Source organism: Schistocerca cancellata, chromosome 5, assembly GCF_023864275.1.
Source record: "Schistocerca cancellata isolate TAMUIC-IGC-003103 chromosome 5, iqSchCanc2.1, whole genome shotgun sequence".
NCBI lineage: Eukaryota > Metazoa > Arthropoda > Insecta > Orthoptera > Acrididae > Schistocerca > Schistocerca cancellata.
Window position 1 is genome coordinate 505,653,612 of NC_064630.1, and position 20,639 is coordinate 505,674,250.

At 38.5% G+C, this 20,639-nt stretch overlaps 1 protein-coding gene across 1 annotated transcript in view; it reads right to left on the minus strand.

Moving 5' to 3' along the window:
• LOC126187596 (RNA polymerase-associated protein CTR9 homolog) overlaps positions 1 to 20,639 on the minus strand; it is a 108,127-nt gene that overhangs the window by 17,539 nt on the left and 69,949 nt on the right. Inside the window, exons 13-18 of the mRNA XM_049928783.1 lie at positions 6,323 to 6,439; positions 4,203 to 4,348; positions 2,175 to 2,382; positions 1,531 to 1,760; positions 532 to 667; positions 128 to 273 (exon numbers count right to left, since the gene is read on the minus strand). Coding sequence (XP_049784740.1) covers positions 128 to 273; positions 532 to 667; positions 1,531 to 1,760; positions 2,175 to 2,382; positions 4,203 to 4,348; positions 6,323 to 6,439 — 983 coding nt within the window. The remainder of the gene's footprint in view (positions 1 to 127; positions 274 to 531; positions 668 to 1,530; positions 1,761 to 2,174; positions 2,383 to 4,202; positions 4,349 to 6,322; positions 6,440 to 20,639) is intronic.

Below are 20,639 nucleotides of genomic sequence, written 5' to 3' on the forward strand. Positions count from 1 at the left end.
TATCCGATGCCAAAAAATCAACTGGTATACATGTGTTGCTCTTCCAGCAGAAGGCACTCAGACTCAAGCAGTATATCACTGCAGTATTTTTTCAAACAGCTATGGACAAATCAGCAGCAAAACTTACCCACTAGCAATCTTTAACTGGTGACTGTCACTGTCAGATTCGCTGGTGGAAATTGTAGCTTTTGATACAATACGGCTCTTAAGTTTAGCTGGAATTCCATCGTCATTTTTCTTTGCCTTTCTAACTTTTGGTTTTGGTTCCTTTTCCTATAAAAAACATTATTTTGTAAGAAATCACAGAGATGGGTTATCAATTATCTGTGACCTAAATCTAATTACATTTGACTATTTTGTACAAAGTCTGTAATATATTTCAATTTGATAAAACCTCAGAAAATAGATATAAAAATAGCCTAGTTTCCAATGAAATATATATTTTCATGAGTGTATTTTTTGTCAAAGGGAAACATTGGCATAAAGTTGTTTCTTGTTTGAAAATATATCATTACATAAAAGTTATCCCACCTTCCGTGGCTTTCGACCCCTTGGAGCCTTCGGACGATCTTCATCAGATCCAGAGCTGTTATCTCTGGCATGTTTATCACGCCGTTTCTTTGTTCCAGGACCTTTCTTCCGGCCTCGCTTCTCTCCATCAAGATTACTGTTCCACAGAAATAACAATGTAATTCCAATTCCATCTTAAGAAAGATTATTTAAATAAAATGTTGAAACATAATGCGGAGTTCTAGAACCTCATTCTGCTGATGTTCATAAGAAGTAAGAGAATTATTAGATAAATATTAGCCTATATGTAAAGGGTATCCTATTTAAATATTGGATTAATGACTCCAACTTAAGTCAATTGACCACTTTGTCAAATGACAAAATAATATCAAAAACATGCGTGATTCTTTGTCAATCAAGAGCAGTCAGTCTGCAGAAGAATATACAACAATAACAGAAAAAGGGAAAATGCAGCGAGATAGAATCAAATAACTACACAGATAAAACATTACTTTCATTTCAACTGTGCAGTGTATATTCTTTGTAATATATGTTTTTTACCCATATGCTGCAGTTCCAGTACTCATTTTGACACAGATAAGCCTATGATTTAAATGCGTATGAACTAAAATTACCATTTAAAAGAAATACTGTCATTAATGAGGTCTGTTATACCTCTATATAGATTGCAGCAAAATAATTCAAAAGCAAACATATTTAAAGCTCACAAAAAGTGAAATTATTTGATAAAACACTCAGACAATGCATACAAAACTCACTATGCTGGAAAATTATAAAAATAATAGTTCACAGAGAGGAACACTTACATTGCAAGCAGTACCAAACCTCTTGTACTACAAACATGCAGTAAGTTTAAAACCTTACCGCTTATATAGACCCTACATCAGGGTTGTAGATGTAATGGTTCCCATGGGCAATGTGTATTAAATACCCACATAAAATATCAGGCTCTGTAAGTAAGGACCAAATTTAACTACAGAGAGAAAAATTGTTACTCACTTCTTTTTACGTTTCTTTCCTTTCTCACGATTGATTTCCTTATCAACATTCCCTCCATCACTTCCTCCCGAATCTGAAACATATACATCAGTCTTCTTCTTTCCTTTCTTTCCAGGCTTTTCAGCTGGCATCTCACCAAAGAGAAGTGCATTCTTTGTTTTTTCTCTGAACTCTTGGCGTTTCTTTAACATCTCCTCCATTTCCAACCTTCTTTTTTCTTCCAGTTTTTTCTGTCAGACAATAAAACAGGTAACCAATAAAAACCAACTCCTGGAATATTGTAGGTACTATCACTAAAATGCCTGTAGTAAACTGTATAGTAACTCTGCATAGTAAATGTCAGTTCAAGAAACTCAATTTTCAGACACCAGCCATTGTCAGACTACATCTATTTTCCAGTATTTCTGCAATCGCATTATATCCACAAGGCACTTGCTGCTAAGTAAACACTTTTAAGGCAGGAAAATGTATCTGATTACGTATCATTCAGATTAACCAACCATTTAAAAAGAGAATATGGATACACAATAAATCTTGTCACACTGATCTCAATGTCTAAATAGAATTTTTTAAAAACTATCATTTCATTTTACAGTGTTAATGATCTATGACTGTTCATAAAACTTCTGAACTATGCCTCCTACCTGTTCCTCAACTTGTTTAAGCCTAAAGGCTTCACGCTCTTCTTCTTGTTTGCGACGCAGTTGTCGTTCTTCTTCATCTACTCTACGGGCACGTGCCACATGATACTGAGCTTGTGACAACAGATCTTGACACTTATTAGCTTCTTGTGCTGCTATGTTAACATCATATCTTAAACGATCTCCATGTACTGATAAGTACTGGAAATATCTGAAATATCAAATTGGTTTTAAGAAATCAAATTCGTACCATTTGTTTACAGAAAACCACAAAAACATAGAAGATTCTATATTTACGCCATTTGGAGGAAGTAGAAATGTGAGGCAGAGAGAGGGGGCAAAAAATTTATATTGGGAGGAAAGGTGGAAGAAGGAAAAAAAGAATGACAGTTTTGAGCAGATATGTTCAACACAGTACAGGTATAATGAGACTCACATGAGGAAGCCTTAAGTGCAGGGAGTAAACATGTGGCAGTATTAATGACAGATGTCAGTTTGAAATTCCTTTAAAGAATGTGTAGAATTCTCTGCTATACAGAGACAATTTTTAACAGAATTCACCAAACTGTGCACAGGAATTATTGCAGTAAAGATACTGGTACCTATGGTTATTGGTTACAAGCTTGGAAAAGCAGTTTTGCAAAATCAGTATTTCACTTTTAGCAAAAGGCATTTGGCACTATTCATTCAGAAAATGTATCATTTTACTAACAGTTATGAATTTAGGACTTGCCGATGGCAAATTACCTGCATTATTCACAGGTTGAGGCTTTCAACAACATGTGGCGGAAAGACTCACAAAAATATCATCCAACCCTGACAAAAAGAATTAGTTGCATACAGGAGGGACAGAGGAAAAAATAACCCTAAAACGGGATACAGCAGAATAAGCATTGCACAGAAAACCTCAATGGAACTTCCTAGTAAAAGTTTTTTAGATTATTATGCTTCATTTGAATACAAAATATGCAGATGCTCAGAATTTTCAATGAAAAAATGTTCTTTAACCGTTCAGTTAAAAATGTAATCCTCAGCCTGCAAGGCACTAAAATTCATATAGCAAAGGGGCAGGGTATGGAGAGAGAGAGAGAGAGAGAGAGAGAGAGAGAGAGAGAGGGATAGATAGAGAGAGAGGGATAGATAGAGAGAGAGAGAGAGAGAGAGAGAGAGAGAGAGAGATGCTGTGTGTGCCATGCCACCACTCAGACAACGACACCAATCAGTGTGTCTAGAACCTCAACCTATATGACAATGCAGATCTAATACTCCAGAGCTCATTATTATGATACTTTTAACTCATTAACCAACCACCTAGTATGAAAATAACTCTTTGCAATTCGGACTAATCTCAGAATGGGTATAATGGAATTGCTGAAATTTAACAGCCATGGCCAGAATGACGGATCTCCTGACCCTACATATGCCTGTTGTACGGGATTACCCAGAAAGCCTATAGTTTTCTCTTGGAAGAGAGCAGTCTGACTTGGCATATTCCCCACTAACCCCCCCCCCCCCTCAACAAAAACACCCTCACCCTGAATGAATTTTTCAATCTGCAGTGGAGCATGCACTGTTATGAAACTTACAGGCAGATTAAAAAAAGGCGCTGGACCAGGACTCGAGACCAAAACACTGTCTTTTCAAGAGCACAAGAGCAGTGCTCACATCAATAATTATCCAGGCACAATTCATGAACCAGGGTATGGATTGTGCCTGGATGTTCAGTCGGTAAGAACACAGGCCATTAAAATCAAGGCTCCAGGTTCAAGTCCCAGTCCAACATACAGCTTTAATCCGCCAGGAAGTTTCACAAGAATGCCTGTTTCATCCTGTCAAATTTAAGGCATCTTCACAGTTCAAGAATTTTCAAACTGAGAAAAATACAACAATCTATAACATGAAAATTTCACATCCACACTTTCTCATTTTAAGATTAGGGCACTTAATCACTTCTGCTACATGATAATATTATTCTGAGCTTAATTTGTACACAGAATCAATACTCAGAGAAATAATAGGAATCAAAAGTACTTGTGTGATAGTCCAAGCTCATGGACAGCCTGCAACACTGTCTCCAAAGTGGACTTCTGATCTTCCAGAATTTGGGTAGCAAGCCTCTGCAGCACAAGGGCAATATTATACAGGAGTACTGTATCCTGCGGAGCCACACGTCGAGCCTGAAAAATTGAAATGGTGAGCTGTAACTCTACCACTGTGGTATAAAAAGCTCACAAAACATCAAAACAAACTTCACAACAATGGGTAAATATGCACACATGGTTATTGAAGTCTTGAAATATTTTCAGGATACCAACTGCAGCAACATACAGTGTGCCTAGTGTGTTTTGAGAAGCATATTCTTCTACTATCTTCTGGAGAAAAATTACTTCATTAGATGATGAGAGAAGAGCACATTAGCATATCAAGAAGGCATCATTAGGAAGAAACAAATTTATAAAAATTATATCAAGATTTGTACCTTGACTCATATGAACTCGTATTTTCATTTCTGTCTCCACGACGATCATTCCTAGGAAGTATGAGAAAATCATCATCATTGCGATTACATTTGTCCTCCAGATTGGTTTCCTTCAAACATCACACCCAGATGCACATGAGCTACAGTTTTTCTGGCTACTTTTTCTGATACTTGTTTTTTTTTTTTCAATGTTACTTGTAGTTTAATTCATCACATAATTACAATGGATCACTTCCATCTGCTATGCACTATCTTTTCCTTTATGGTGCAAAATAGAATAGTACCTGAAGTACATTGTACTTGAGAAATTTAGTTCATCAATATAATGACAAGATGTTTCCGAGGATTGTTTTCTTACACACATTATGAGAACAGTGAATCCTATTTGATATTGTAGAATGCCTTACTGAGTATCTCATTTAGGGTAACAGTTCTTAGCTGATAGCAAATTTCACAGATGCATTGTTCTGTCTCTCTCTTCATGATGGGGTACTCTACAGGCTTTTCAGTCCTTTCAACTGCAATGTATCATCTCTTCATTATAAGTAATGAAATAATATCTGCAGTACATTGAATAATGAATGTTCACTGACCTTGTTGATTTTTATAGTTACTGCCTCACACTCAACACAGCCTGCAGAGCCTCAAAAAAGAAGGCACAGAGAAAGACAGCAAGAGAGATAGATAGATAGATAGATAGAGAGAGAGAGAGAGAGAGAGAGAGAGAGAGAGAGAGAGATTTCTGTCACTTCACTTGCATATGAGATTGTATGCTATCAGTGTTCTTCATGTCAGGATTACCAGTCTCTTTTTTCACTCACACTGCTGTGTTCTGCCAGATTCCTTGAAAGGTAGTCTTTGTGTTTGCTTTTGTATATCACTGTGGCATATCACTCTTGAAGCATCAGTGCCTATCTTGTCAGTCAACCCAATGGATCCCTCAGGCTAGTCAGCCAGCATAGAGTGTGGTGGCCCATGACAACATTGAACGATTTGCCAAATAAATACTGCTGGAACATGTAGATGGCCCAAACAATTGCAATGTACTCTCTCTTGGTTGAAGAGTATTTATCTCAGACTTTGAGAGAGTACTAGAAGCACAAGCTAGTACCTTTCAGCACCTTCCCGAATTTCTTTTCTTTTTCTCCCCCCCCCCCCCCCCCCTTCTGTATTGCTGTCAAGTTAAGATGAAAATTTTCTGTGATTCGAAAGTGACTGTGCTGTATGGCACAAACAGGAAATATGTTCAGCTGACAGGAACCAGACGACATTTTAATCACATTATTACACACGTATCAACATAAGAAATCAACATTTCATTGATATCAATGGCACTTGTGTGCCAAGTCAAGACATTTAAACTTTTAAAATAAAAAAAACTATGGACATTTAAAAATATGTGATACACACAAAAGTATCTAAATACTGGTACTATTATCACATGCTTCTCAAACAACTATTTCATGGACAAGAACTGCTTCAGTGTCTCATTATCATCTGTTGCACTTACACTTAAATCTCTATAATGTCTGGAATAGAGTCATTTATTAATATATGTTTTTATCTACTCTGAACATTCCCACTTTAATTTGTAATCGTATTTTCTAATTAACCCTATCAGAACTTACTACACCTATTCAAGTTTAATCATTAAAGCAGGACCTTTAGTTACCTTAAGAAATGTCATTTTTGCTTCCTTCAGCTTCCCTGCCTTAAAGTAGGCTCTAGCTAGATACTGCAACACTTCGACATTGTGATACTTGTAGAATTTTCTTAGGCAGTTTTCATACTGTAAAATAAACATGACAAATGTTGATTATACACTCGTGTAAAGCTCAATAGAATGAGAAATCATTCAATGAAGACATAAAACAAAACAGAAGAATTAAAATTTAACAACCATTCATCAACTTAAAATAATATATTAATTTAGCTGTATCAGTATCTTGATCTAGAAAGGCTTGATCTAATTTAAAATCTTAATACATTCAGAGATTCACAAATGGGAATAAAATTTATCAAATTACAAGAAGACAGAGTTGGATGGTCAGTACTCACCTTCAGGATACAAAAGTGAGTACTGCTGATACATAGACATAAAATTACAAGAACTTAATAAATATTCTAATTTTCAGTAGCATTATTTCCTTCCTTGCAGAGGAAATAGGGAGAGGTTGGTGAAGGTAAGGAAGGAGAGCAGTTCACTCAAATCCCAGAGAGTGAAGAACCTACCAGTTGTGAGGATGAGTGCAGACTGGACAGCAGGCAAATTCTCTGCTTGGGGGAAAAAAGGGCAGCAACCAGAAGAGGAGGACAAAATGGAAACATACTTCACTGACAGGAAGGGCATGTGAAGTTATTTCAGAGATTGCAATATTCGGCAAAATTTACAAAGAACTTGCTAATGTGAGCCCATTTATCAGTATGATGTTTCACCTCCTCTGGCCTTTACGCATGCACTGATTCAGTTGGGACAGGGGTTATAAAACTATCATATCCTTTCCTGAAGCAAGCTGGCCAACAACTGTTGATATTCTGGTTATTGGCACTGGGACAGAGTTAACATTTGAGCCGATCTTGCACGTGTCCTATCAAGGCACATATGGGGATCTTGCTGCACAGAGGACTACGTTAACATCACGCAGAAAATTCATAGAAAAAAGTGCCATGTGTGAAAAAGCATTGTCCTGTTGAAAAATGGCACCTCAATACTGTCACAAGAGAGGTAACACATGAGGAGACATGATGTCCATGACATTCCATTTTGCCATCATCAGAGTTCCCTCAATCACTACCGAGCGGGGTGGCGCAGTGGTTAAGACACTGGACTCGCATTCGGGAGGACGACGGTTCAATTCCGCGTCCAGCCATCCTGATTTAGGTTTTCTGTGATTTCCCTAAATCACTCCAGGCAAATGCCGGGATGGTTCCTTTGAAAGGGCACGGCTGACTTCCTTCCTAATCCTTCCCTAATCTGATGGGACAAATGACCACGCTGTCTGGTCTCCTTCCCCAAACCAACCAACCAACCAATCTTCAATCACTACCAGCCACGACCTGAAGTCAAACCCAATGGCACCCCTCACTATGACACCAGTAATAACACTGCTGGACCTCTCTAAAGCATTGCAGAAAGGGGCCTCTCCCCAGGTCTCCACAATGTTCAACTATGGTCATATGGGGTAATATAGAACTGTAATTCATCACTGAACATAATACAATGCCATTCATCAGCAGCACATGTTTCCCAGTTACGGCACCACTCAAGCTGCCTGTGTTGTGGTGTTAATGGAAGCCTATGCATGAGACAGTGAATCTCTAGTTTGGCTGCGGTTAGTTTCTGATGAATGGTGAGGGATAACATAGAGGTTGCTGGAAGGCCATTATAGCAGGTGTGGATGTGAAGGTGTTACAATGTGCTTGGCACACAATATGGTAATCTCCCCTTGAAGTGATCAGATGTGGTTGACTGGAGCCATTATGATGCAGTCCAACATCAGGCCACTCTCATATTCAAATGCCCCACAAATCTGCGTAATGCAGAATTCCAATAGCAAGCCAAATGGAGGCCCACAAAAAGGTCTGTTTCAAACTCTGTCCAGTGCTGATAACACCATCTTAACAGACTACAGATGCACAATACAGAAATTCAAGAAACAAGAATTCTCCCCATATTTAAAGTAGCATGACATTTGATATTGCCACCTGAGGCAAATCCATCCTATTGGCCTTTACTGAATTAGAATAGAATCTGTGAAGTCAAGTTGTGGGATGTGTCGCTCACAAGAGTTAAAGAGTCCAGATAAATTCATGGCCTGTACCATTTAAAGTGTTGGGATGGTTCCTCAAACAAGACCATGCCCCATTGGCTGACCAATCGTATTTAAACATATCTGTGTACATTTTTATGTCTCTGTATATGTTTTTTCTTGTATGATGCTCCCAATTTCTATAACATTGTAAAAATGGTCCTTGAACAGCTAAATTACCACCAGCACTACAGCTATAATCTGCTCGAAATTTCTGTGTGGCTGGGGCAGCTAAATTACCACCAGCACTACAGCTATAATCTGCTCGAAATTTCTGTGTGGCTGGGGTGAGGGTGGGGGGGGGGGGGGGGGTGGGGTGGGGTGAGGAAGTAGTTATAGACACACACAGATAAAAGAAAAGTCTGAATGTAAACAGCAAATGGGAGAAGGAACTTGTGCAAATGTGACAGAAAGGTAAAGAAGGAGAAGTGACTAGTGAAACTAAAATCACATAATGAGTTTAAATGTCAACACAGAGTAAAACCTATTTTTAACAAATTTCTGTGACACAAATATTTTTTTCCTTAAAAAGGATTTCCTTTACATGGGGGTTTTACCAGAGTAAACAGAAGGAGGGACCCAGAATCATAATCTGGCATGTTTAGGTGATATAAGTGCTATTTAATTACAAAATTACCATATCTTGTGCTACAAATGTAAATGTGGTCAATATTTAATCAGCACACTTTTCATAGAACACATCCTTTATTTGAAACTTCCTGGCAGATTAAAACTGTGTGCCGGACCGAGACTCGAACTCTGGACCTTTGCCTTTCACTGGCAAGTTCTCTGTCCGGCACACAGTTTTAATCTGCCAGGAAGTTTCATATAAGCGCAGACTCCACTGCAGAGTGAAAATCTCATTCTGGAAACATCCCCCAAGCTGTGGCTAAGCCATGTCTCTGCAATATCCTTTCTTTCAGGAGAGCTAGTTCTGCAAGGTTCGCAGGAGGGCTTCTGTAAAGTTTGGAAGGTAGGAGACGAGATATTGGCAGAAGTAAAGCTGTGAGGACGGGGTGTGAGCTGTGCTTGGGTGGCTCAGTTGGACTTGCCTGCGAAAGGCAAAGGTCCTGAGTTCGAGTCTCGGTCTGGCACACAGTTTTAATCTGCCAGGAAGTTTCATATCAGTGCACACTCCGCTGCAGAGTGAAAATCTCATTCTGGTGACATCCTTTATTTATTTATTTAAATCAAGAAGATTTGTTTATTTGTTCTTCCAGTGCATTGTACTGAAAGAAGCTGTCATTACAGTTAGAACTGATTCAGTTACATTAAAAGAGGAAATGAAATTGCTGAGGATAACAGCCCTTGCATAGTAGCAGCAAAACTTTGTGGAATGGTCTTGTTTTCATCGTCATCATCTTCATCAGCTCCTAACTCAGTGTTCTTTCACAAATATTTTGCACATTTCACTTGCATCAATTTCTGGTTTGAAAGTAAGGATGTCATCATCACAACAAACAAATTTCTGGAATGACACATTTTCAGAAATGTCAGTGATCCTACTCCATTCTTCTTCTAGAACAATGCTGTCTTCAACAGCAACTGATGTACTGCAATCAGTCTTTGTGGACCTTAAAAACAGTCTGTTGTGTTAATTGAATATGATTTTGCAGGACATAAATTACAAAAGATTCTGGTTTCATCAGTGTTGAAAATGGCTGTAGGCTCATAATTTTGTATCAGTTGTGGCAATGTAATGTTCTTCCAATAGTTTACACTTTCTAAGACCACAACATCACTTCCTCTGTTTACACTTTGAAATGACAGATCATGACTTTTTTTAAAACAATCCAGCCAGCTTTTCAATGCACTGAAATTTCCAACACTGATCTTCATGGAAATTTCATAAGCCTTCTTTCACAACATGTTTCCATTTACAGGAGCTGTCACTTCTCATTCCTTGAACCCACTTTAAAAGAATATTTTCCATATCACCACATGCAGACAAATGAATGGTCTTGCTTTTGGATATGCAGGAAGCAATAGCTTCAGCATTCAAGAACGCTTACTTATTTTCTGGGTATGCCACACATGTACATGCAGATGGTGTTAAATCTTATTTCGTTGTCATGTCGAAAAGTTTTATATTAAAATTGTCCCTGATATTCAGGATGATTGTCAGCTTTTGCTGAATTGTAAGATTTCTAGGTTTACAGCTCATAACTTCACAAAATGGACAATTTTGACAATTCAATTAAAAATTACACTTTTCACACTTCGTAGAATCAGTAATTGTGATGTCAGGTCATACTAGGCAGGGTGTAAATCTCCTCCTGTATCATCCAGTGCATCAGCTTGTATCAATACAATAGAAGTCAAGTTAATGACTATGACCAACGGAATGTGCCAACTGACTGAGACAATTACCATTTACTATGTCACGTAACACAAAATATGACTTGTGTGAAACAAAGAAATCAGAAACTCAAACAGACATCTGCGGAATTGCATAAAAAGTGGATTTGAATTTGCAGAGTGTTTCAGGTTTATTCCTGAAAAATGGAAGTTTTCTTAAAGCGGGGCTTGTTAAAAATGGGACAGTGGGGAGGAACGTCATTGTTCTTATGGGAGTTTTGCCACAATCAATGTAAATATTTGTTAAAAGGGGAATTTTCTTACAAGTGGGTTTTGTAATTCAGAGTTTGCCTTGTAAGGTGTTTTTTATATGCAAGACAATTCCATTTTTCACCTCCACTGTTATACAATCACTGTCATTTATTTCGCACTCAACTGATTTCAGCAGTTTGTCATTTTCACGAGTGTGTACCTTTCCTTATTTTTTACACTACAACAGCTTGCAAATGTATAGAAATGACAGATACAAGTGATTGCATAGCAGCCAAGGTGGAAAACGGAATTGTCTTTCATTAAATGTCAAATATTCACGGCATTCTAAGCAACAGGGTACCTGCCAACTTTTGAAAAAGGCTATCAGTAAAATTCATGCACGACAAAAAAATCGATTTGCAACATCCCCTGCTTGATGAAAATAATAATACTTCTGGGCAACAAAATACGATAATTAATGCTTTAAACATGATACTTCAATGAAATCACATCTACTTACATCATAGGCCAATGATCTGTAGATGAACATAACAATCAAGAAGAAATCCACATTAAACAGCAGCAGGCATGGTGAATATTGGTTCGGAGTGTACATAACAGGACTTTCTTGATAAATTAAGCAGATATGCAATAACTTAAAAGGCTTTACACAATGAAACTTATTTAATGTAACAAAGGAAAGAAATAATGTAACACACATTGCAAATCACTTGCTAGTTGAATATGAAGTCATAGCTGTTGCCTTTTTAGCTTCCTGCAAAAAGACTTGAGAAAATTTGTCATAACAGGGACCAGAACTCCTGGTCTTCAAAATAGAAAGACTCCACAGATTCACTGGACATGGATGATCTGAACTTTGTTCTATTTTTATTCACAAGGCTGAAACACGTTCACATTCTGCATTGATATGGGTAAGAATAGAGAGCATTACTATAGAAATTCAGTTATACTTAAGAAGTCCATTGGTTCCAAGAATTCTCTATATTTGTGCCCAAATGGAATCTCGATTTACAGCCAAAGTGTCATCTACTTGAAGATCTGTAAACTGCCTCTGAAGCTCATTCACCACCTCATCTGTAGTTTCATTCACTGCCTTGCATAACATGAAAGAGAACTTTTCCAAGAAAAAACAAATGGAAGAAAAATGTTCATCTTCAGTTTGGTCCAACCTAACAACTTGAGCATGATTTAAAACATCATCGTTGAGTAGAAACTTGATGATGTAGTCACAGGCAGTACAAAAGTAGTTTCTCACTGATGAAAAGAAAAGGGATTTATCTGTATCCTGGAGATCATTCACTATGTTTTTCGTCTGAATGCCAATAACTAACTCATCATCACTTCTCTGATTTTGAATCAGGTTGTATTCAATTTCAAGCAATGAGGAGCTTTCGACAATTTCACGCTTAACAAATTCGGTGAACAACTGCTATAACAAATCCATTACAAGTTCTAACAAAAAGTGAACTTGGGGGGGAAGAAGTGTGAAGGCCAACATTCAATTTGTCCAAAACAGGAATAGCCACAGGAAGGAAAGTACCAAAGGCCTTGTTCAAGTTTGAGGACAGGAACATAAACAATTTTTCCTCCCAAGTTATAACAGAAGTCTTACTTTTTAGGATGAGTTTGTCACATCTGGAAGAACATGCTATTCTCTTAGGAGCATGTGTAGGAGCAGAATCAAGAATTCTCTTCTTGTGATACTTTTTGGATCCACTTTGTTCAACTCTAGATATTCTGTAAGATATCAATCTTGCAGAAATTCTTTGGGTATATAATATTACTTCCTCACTGAAGAAAAGATGTGGTTCCCACTGATTCAGTAAGTTTCGAAACATCTGCCTAAAGGTAACCACCTGGTACATACATGTTTCAGAATTTTCTTTACCTCTTTATTGTGCAAGTTTTGAAATTTCTGAAGACTTTTTTTTCTTTTGATACTCTTCTCTAAGAAATAAAACGCATCAACAAGGACCTCATCCACTTAAAGTAGTAATCTACCAGCATCTTTCTCAGCTGCTAGATTAATCAGCTTAACTTAATCATCACCAACACTTGGTTTAAGAAGGTTGTACATGTGGAAGAGACCTGGAGACACCAAAATGTTTCAGACTGATTATATAAAGGTAAGACAGACATTTAGGAACCAGATTTTAAATTGTACAACATTTCAAGGAGCAGATGTGGACACTGATCACCATTTATTGTTTGTGAATGGTACATTAAAACTAAAGAAACTACTGCAAAAAAGTAGGACTTAAAGGAGATGGGTCCTGGATAAACTGAAACAATCAGAAATTGTACAGAGTTTCAGAGGGAGCATTGACAAGAACAGGGGAAAGGAAGACAGTAGAAGAAGAATTGGTAGCTTTGAGAGATGAAATAGTGAAGGCAGCAAAGGATCAAGTAGGCAAAAAGAAAGGGCTAATAGAAATTCTTGGATAACACAAGAGATGTTGAATTTAACTGATGAAAGGAGAATGTATAAAAATGCAATAAATAAAGCAGGTGAGAAGAAATACAAACATCTCAAAAATGAGCTCGACAGGAAGTGCAAAATGGCTAAGCAGGAATGGTTTGAGAACAAATGTAAGGATGTAGAAGCTTCTATCACTAGGGGTAATATAGATGCCGCCTACAGGAAAATTAGAGAGACTATGAAGAGCTCAGACGGAAAACCAGTCCCAAGCAAAGAAAGGAAAGCAGAAAGGTGAAAGGAGTATACAGAGGGTCTATACAAGGGCGATGTACTTGGGGCTAATATTATGAAAATGGAAGAGGACATAGACGAAGATGAGATGGGAGATATGATACTGTGTGAAGAATTCGATAGAGCACTGAAAGACCAAAGTTCACACAGGGGCCTGGGAGTGGACAATATTCTGTTAGAACTACTTTTAGCCTTAGGGGAGCGCGCTATGACAAAACTCTTCCATCTGGTGAGAAAGATGTATGAGACAGGCGAAGTACCCTCAGACTTCAAGCAAAATATAATGATTCCAATCCCAAAGAAAGCAGGGCTGACAAGTGTGAAAATTACTGAACTATCAGTTTAATAAGTCACAGTTGCAAAGTACTAACACAAATTCTTTACAGACGAATGGAAAAACTGGTAGAAGTTGATCTCAAGGAGGATCAGTTTGGGTTTTGAAGAAATGTAGGAACATGTGAGGCAATGAAGACCCTATGACCTATCTTAGAAGGTAGGTTAAGGAAAGGCAAACTTATGTTAGGATTTTTTGACTTAGAGAAAGCTTTCGACAATGTTGACTGGAATACTCTCTTTCAAATTCTGAAGGTGGTAGGGATAAAACCCATGGACCAAAAGGCTATTTACAATTTGTAAAGACACCAGATGGCAGTTACAAGAGTCGAGGGGTACGAAAAGGAAGCAGTGGTTGAGAAGGGAGTGAGACAGGTTTGTAGCCTATCCCAAATGTTATTCAATCTGTATATTGAGCAAGCAGTAAAGGAAACAAAAGAAAAATTCGGAGTAGGAATTAAAATCCAGAGAGAAGAAATAAAAACCTTGTGGTTTGCCAATGACATTTTAATTCTATCAGAGACAGCAAAGGACTTGGCAGAACAGTTGAACGGAATGGACAGTGTCTTAAAACGAGAACATAAGATGAACTTAAACAAAAGCAAAACAAGGATAATGGAATGCAGTTGAATTAAATCAAGTGATGTTGAGGGAATTAGATTAGGAAATGAGACACTTACAGTAGTAAATGAGTTTGGCTATTTGGGGAGCAAAATAACTGATGATGGTCGAAGTAGAGAAGATATAAAATGTAGACTGGCAATGGCAAGGAAAGCGTTTCTGAAGAAGAGAGATTTGTTAACATCAAGTATATATTTAGTGTCACGAAGTTGTTGCTGAAGGTATTTATATGGTGTGTGGCCATGTATGGAAGTGAAACGTGGACAATAAATAGTTTGGATCAGAAGAGAATAGAAGCTTCTGAAATGTGGTGCTACAGAAGGATGCTGAAGATTAGATGGGTAGATCACATAACTAATGAGTAGGTTCTGAACAGAATTGGGAAGAAGAGAAATTTGTGGCACAACTTGACTAATAGAAGGGATCGGTTGGTAGGACACATTCTGAGGCATCAAGGGATCACCAATATAGTATTGGAGGGAAGTGCAGAGGGTAAAAATCATAGAGGTAGGCCAAGAGATAATACACTGAGTAAATACAGAAGGATGCATGTTGCAGTAATTACTCAGAGATGAAGAGGCTTGCACAGGATAGAGTAGCATGGAGAGCTGCATCGAACCAGTCTTTGGACTGAAGACCACAACAACAGATTAATCAGGTTGCAAATGCAACCTACAATGGCAATACCTGGTTGAACTGTCTTCAGAACTTCTGAAACCCAATTTTTGTGTTCTATCATAACAGGAACAATGTTGGGACAGAAAAATCATACAGTTTTCATTTGGTATGGTATGAGAATTCAGCTGTGATAACATCAGGTTATTTATGTTTTGCTCTGTCGAGCCCCTGTTTAATGCTAGTATGGATAGCATAGTGTTCACTACTTCTTCCCAAAGAATACCATAGAATGTAACAACAGGATACAACTTGACATTCGTATCATTGATTCCATCTGTTGCAAAGAAAATGGTCTGTTCTGAAAGCACTTAACAAATTCAGAGGAAGCATTTTTTGCCATTTTATTTACAATGCATGTTGTTTTCATGTGACCAAAGCTATATTTCTTTGTGACTTCTGATGTGGGAAACATCACCTTAAATAAAGCACTAGCATGATCAGCCGCACTTAAGGGCACACTGTGTTCCACCAAGAAGGAAGTAAACAGACACTCGACCCTATTTATGTCACTGTCAACATTTCCAGACTTGTCGAAGAAGGTGTTGATTTTCTCGTTATCTCCTTTCGATTTAACATAACTTACATGTTTACCACACTTCACATGATTACTTAAATTGTTTCTTCCACCACGTGCAATATTAATATCACACCCACATACTGTGTAAAAGGCAAAATTTTCTCCCTTTCTTGATTTTAGTATGCATGGAAAATCATCAGAACTTGATTCTTTCAATGCCTGGAAGTATGGTTTCTTGTTGGATTTATTCACGAATTTGGCAATAGGAATACAGCATATGACAATGTCTGAGAACAAATGTCTTAGTGTTTACTGAGATATCGAAAGGAACCTGGATCACTGGACATCACATAAAATTATAACAAACACTCGAGGCATTCAAACACTTCATTGAAACATGTCAAAACACACAAAGTCTTAAACCATTAAATGAACATGCCACCAACCTCGTGAACAAAGATTACACGCGTGGTAAAAAAAACACACACATATAGAATGAACGTAATTAGTCCACACATGGTCAAAGTATATGGGTTAAATTACAACAAGTGAACAGAGCAGAATGAAGTATTTGCAGAGACAGCCTGTTGACACATAAGATTCACATGGAAGAACTATTATCCTGACTTTAAATTCAATTCCAATGATGACAGAAAATGTTACACAGTTAAAAGTACTTATCGTATCAAAGAATGAGTTACTGACTATCGTAGACTTGCCTTTGACCCACGCAAATAATCAATTGCATGGAGGTGTGATATCGAATGTTTACATTTCACATTTTTGTCCACAAAGTCATAAAATGACACCGTCCATCCATAAAATGTAATTTCTGTAAATTTTATGGATAAACAGTAAAAGCTGGCAGGCTTGGGAAAGGTTATTGGATGTGGTCAATCTAAACTGTATGTGTATATTTGCTCTGACTGATAACCTAGTAGTGGTCATGTTAGTGTGGAATGTTGGGTAAAACACTTATCAGCTGACAAGTCATATGCACACTCATCATATCCAGGGTTATTTATGATGATGATGATAATGATGTGAGGAGAGGCGAGGGGAGGGGTGCTCAGCATCATGGTCATCAGTGCTGTGATGAAAAGTTGGCATGCGAATCTCGTAGGCGGGGACAAAGGCTGTCCCCATATGCAGAGCAGTTTATAATGTCAAAATCTGCCTCCCTTCCCCAAAATTTAGCGATGAGGCATGACAGTTCACAAAATTTCACCACTCTTTTAACATAGGAATGAGTATCTGGGAGGATGTTGGGTAAATCTCATCGAAACTGGAGGCTGCCCTAGTATCAGTATATAGGGCACATGTCACCAAAATACGCTGAACTTAAAGTGGCACACCACAAACTTCACAGTGTTGGTGCTTCCCACCAGAGGATGAAGTCACGTGTTAAAGGGCAATGTCCAATGCACAGTCTGGTACGCAGAACCTCCTTCCAGCACTGAGGTTGACATGAAGTCCGCCACGTCTGTGTGGTCGATTTGAGCAACCGCAGTCTGTTTTCTGTCACCTGCAACCATTCAGTCTCCCACTGTCAGAAAATGAGATGATGGCATACAGTGGGATGGGACATTGATGGACAGCACCATCCCAACAACCTTTAGCCCTATCTCCAGTAATATCATCCTTCCTGTAAAGGTGGTAGCCCTGTAATGCAGGTGTCAGTGAGCAAGATGCATTTCTTGTGAGCAGATGCAGAATCGGTTCTCCTGGACTAGGAGCTGTAATTCTTCCAAATGTGAGCGATATCCATTTGAATTCCACGGCAACACAGAAGTCCATTGTTTAGTGATGGTTGTTATTTTCTTTCTCCCTCAGAGCCAGTGATTTATCGTGGAGGTCAGGGGGAATGTTAGCCAGTTCCTGGCTCTCTGGTTCCTCCAACTGGAAGTCCATATCCTTGGGAGCATAGTCACCATCAGAGAGGGGGAGAGCTTGCCAATCTGAAGGTTTAACTACCACTTTCTTCAACTTGAAACTATTTCTCAAATGATGTTTTTCTTTACTTATGGGAGGAGATGGTTGTTTGGGTTGAGAGGATGACTTGGTAGGCTTCTGACGACGGGCAGTGGTATGCGGTTTAGGTGGTAAGCCCATTGCCGACAGCTTCTGAATGACTTCTGTTCCAAGCATAGCATTTACCCCCCAGGTACACTGACAAGTACATGTGCTCATACTTGGATATGTGGTCTGAGTGTGTGTGGAGGCATCACACTTGGCGATTGGCATCTTAAGGGCTGATGCAAAAGAAGTAGCAAATATTGGAGATTGCATTGCTTTGAAAGGTTTTCTAGCTTCACTGTAGGGTATGTGTCTCTTGACTTTTAACTCCTGAATTTTTCTTTCCTCATTGTAAACCTCACACTTCCTGCTCCACACTAGGTGATCCCAGTAGTAGTTTACACATTTCGGAGGAAGTGTACAAAAACTGCCCCGTGAGCTGAGCCTCCACAATTTCCACATGTAGGCCTCCCATTACATCCCATAGTGGAATGGCCAAATGTTTGACATTTGAAGCATCACATTGGGTCAAGAACAAATGGGCGAACCATAAGATGGATACAGCCTGCAAGGATACGTTCAGGAAATTCTGGAGTATTGAACATTAGAATAAATGTTGCAGATTTTTACAATTTGCCATTGACTCTCCTCATATAGTTCTGCACTTCCGTGAAACTCATATTTTTTCATTCTTCACCTAACTCTGCGGGGTCCACCTCCATTATATCAGAGCAGGTAACCACGCTCTTACTAAAGTTAAGTGTGTTATGTAACTGAGCCCCAACTGAGTAGTCACCTAAGGCCTTACACATCCCGGAAGCTTAGATGCTTGGATTGAATTAGCAGTTTCAATTAGAAGTGTTCCATTATGAAGTCATTTGACATTTTTTAGGGACCCAACAATACCTTCCAGTGCTTGGGAATATAGAAAGGGGAGATCTTCCCAAAAGTCCCTCGTTCTCTTGATTACAATAAAAAAGTTATCGCACACTAACACCCTGATACTATGATTCTGAGACTTCTTTTGGGAGGACTGATCAACCGAGCTCTCTTTTTGATGAATGGGTGTAGGTACTACCTGACAGTACACCCATGTCAGGAGTAGTAGTTTAATGAGACTATTCCACTGATCTCCAAAACACACAACATTCCACTGCTGCGCTGCATGGTGGTCACTGAAGCTTGCCCAGAGCTTACAGTAATAGAGGACTGATGGCACTTACCAATCTCCAGCTCAAGAACCCAGGGTCATCATGTCTGTACCCAGCAACCAAATGCTGCGCCCCTGGGGGAAACCCCATGGCTCTGAGTTATTAGCAATGAGTTTTGAACATACACAATAATATTGTTCCTCATCGAATTTGGTTTTGCTTTGGTTAAACATACACCTGCTGCAATATTTCTGTTATTTAGATGAATAAATAGTTGTTAACTAAATTTAGTATCAATTTCTCGTAGTTTTGTTACAGTCTCTGTAAGACCATGGGTAGCATTTTTGTGGATGTTTTCTTTCATCTTCTCGTCCCAGAATATCACCCCTTTCCTTCTCTCTAGTTTTTCTTCCGAGATCTTCAGTATCCTCTTCTCTTGCTTGTCCCCCTGATGGCACTCCAATCTTTGTCAGCACCCTTTTCTTTTGTTGATCTCTGGCACAGTGCTAGGCATTTACTTGCTTTTCCAGTTTTCCTTCCCTTTCACCTAGAGTCGTATGTCAGACAAATCCTTCCAAAGTTCCAAAAGAAAACTTCTGTCTCTCATCTTGTCTTCCACAGTATCTTGGTCATTCAGTTTGTATCCATTTACATCACGTCCTGGGAATCCTACCATTTCCGGTCCGATTACTTCGTATTTTGCACTTCTGTTGTAACACAGTTGTTCCCAAAGTTTTCACATCCATTTTCACCAACTCTTTTAGAGTTTTACATCCACACCATGTCTTTCCCAATCTTCTTTATCCTCTCTCGACTGTCCCCTCACAGCTCCCATTTCTTCCTGTTCTATATTCTTCCAGATATTTAAATTTCGCATCTTTCACAGGGATCCTTCTAGTGTTTTCCAGCCCACAATGGTATCCAGTATCTTTGCCTTGTAGGCTATGACCACTCCTACCCTTCTGGCTATCTTTATCACACTGCTGAGTCGTTTCTTTTTATCTTCTTCCATCTCAATCACTTTTTCTTCCATCTCAATCACTTTAACTATGTTACCTGCAGACAGTCCACTTGAGTCATATTCTCTCTTTGGTACTTTTTTTTGTTTTGTTTGTTACTCTCCACTGTCAGATCACTTCAACCAATGGTATGTTGAACAAAACAGGTGAAAGTCCACCTCCCTGTTTGACATTTGTCTCAGCCTCAGTCTCTTCCATTCCACTATTATCCAATACCCTCCTGATTAGTACGACACAACATGATTCTGTACCAATCTTCAGCATGTACATGGTCTGCAGGACATACTGCTGTCTGTTGCCCTTTTATTGTAAATGTAAGGCATACTTTTCTGTCATTCTGATCAACTTCATTTTTAATAATAATGGTTTCACTCCCAAGAGATGATTAAGTTCAAAAAAGAAGGTATATAACCAGATGAACATATATGTGGCATCCTCTGTGCCAATCACTTGAACCAGCATCGTGGAGGCTGCTTTGTTGGTATCCAATGGTTGGCACCCTCTGATTCAGTCTAGATTAACATATTGTTATTTTTTACACTGAACTGAACCTTCCTTTCTTTT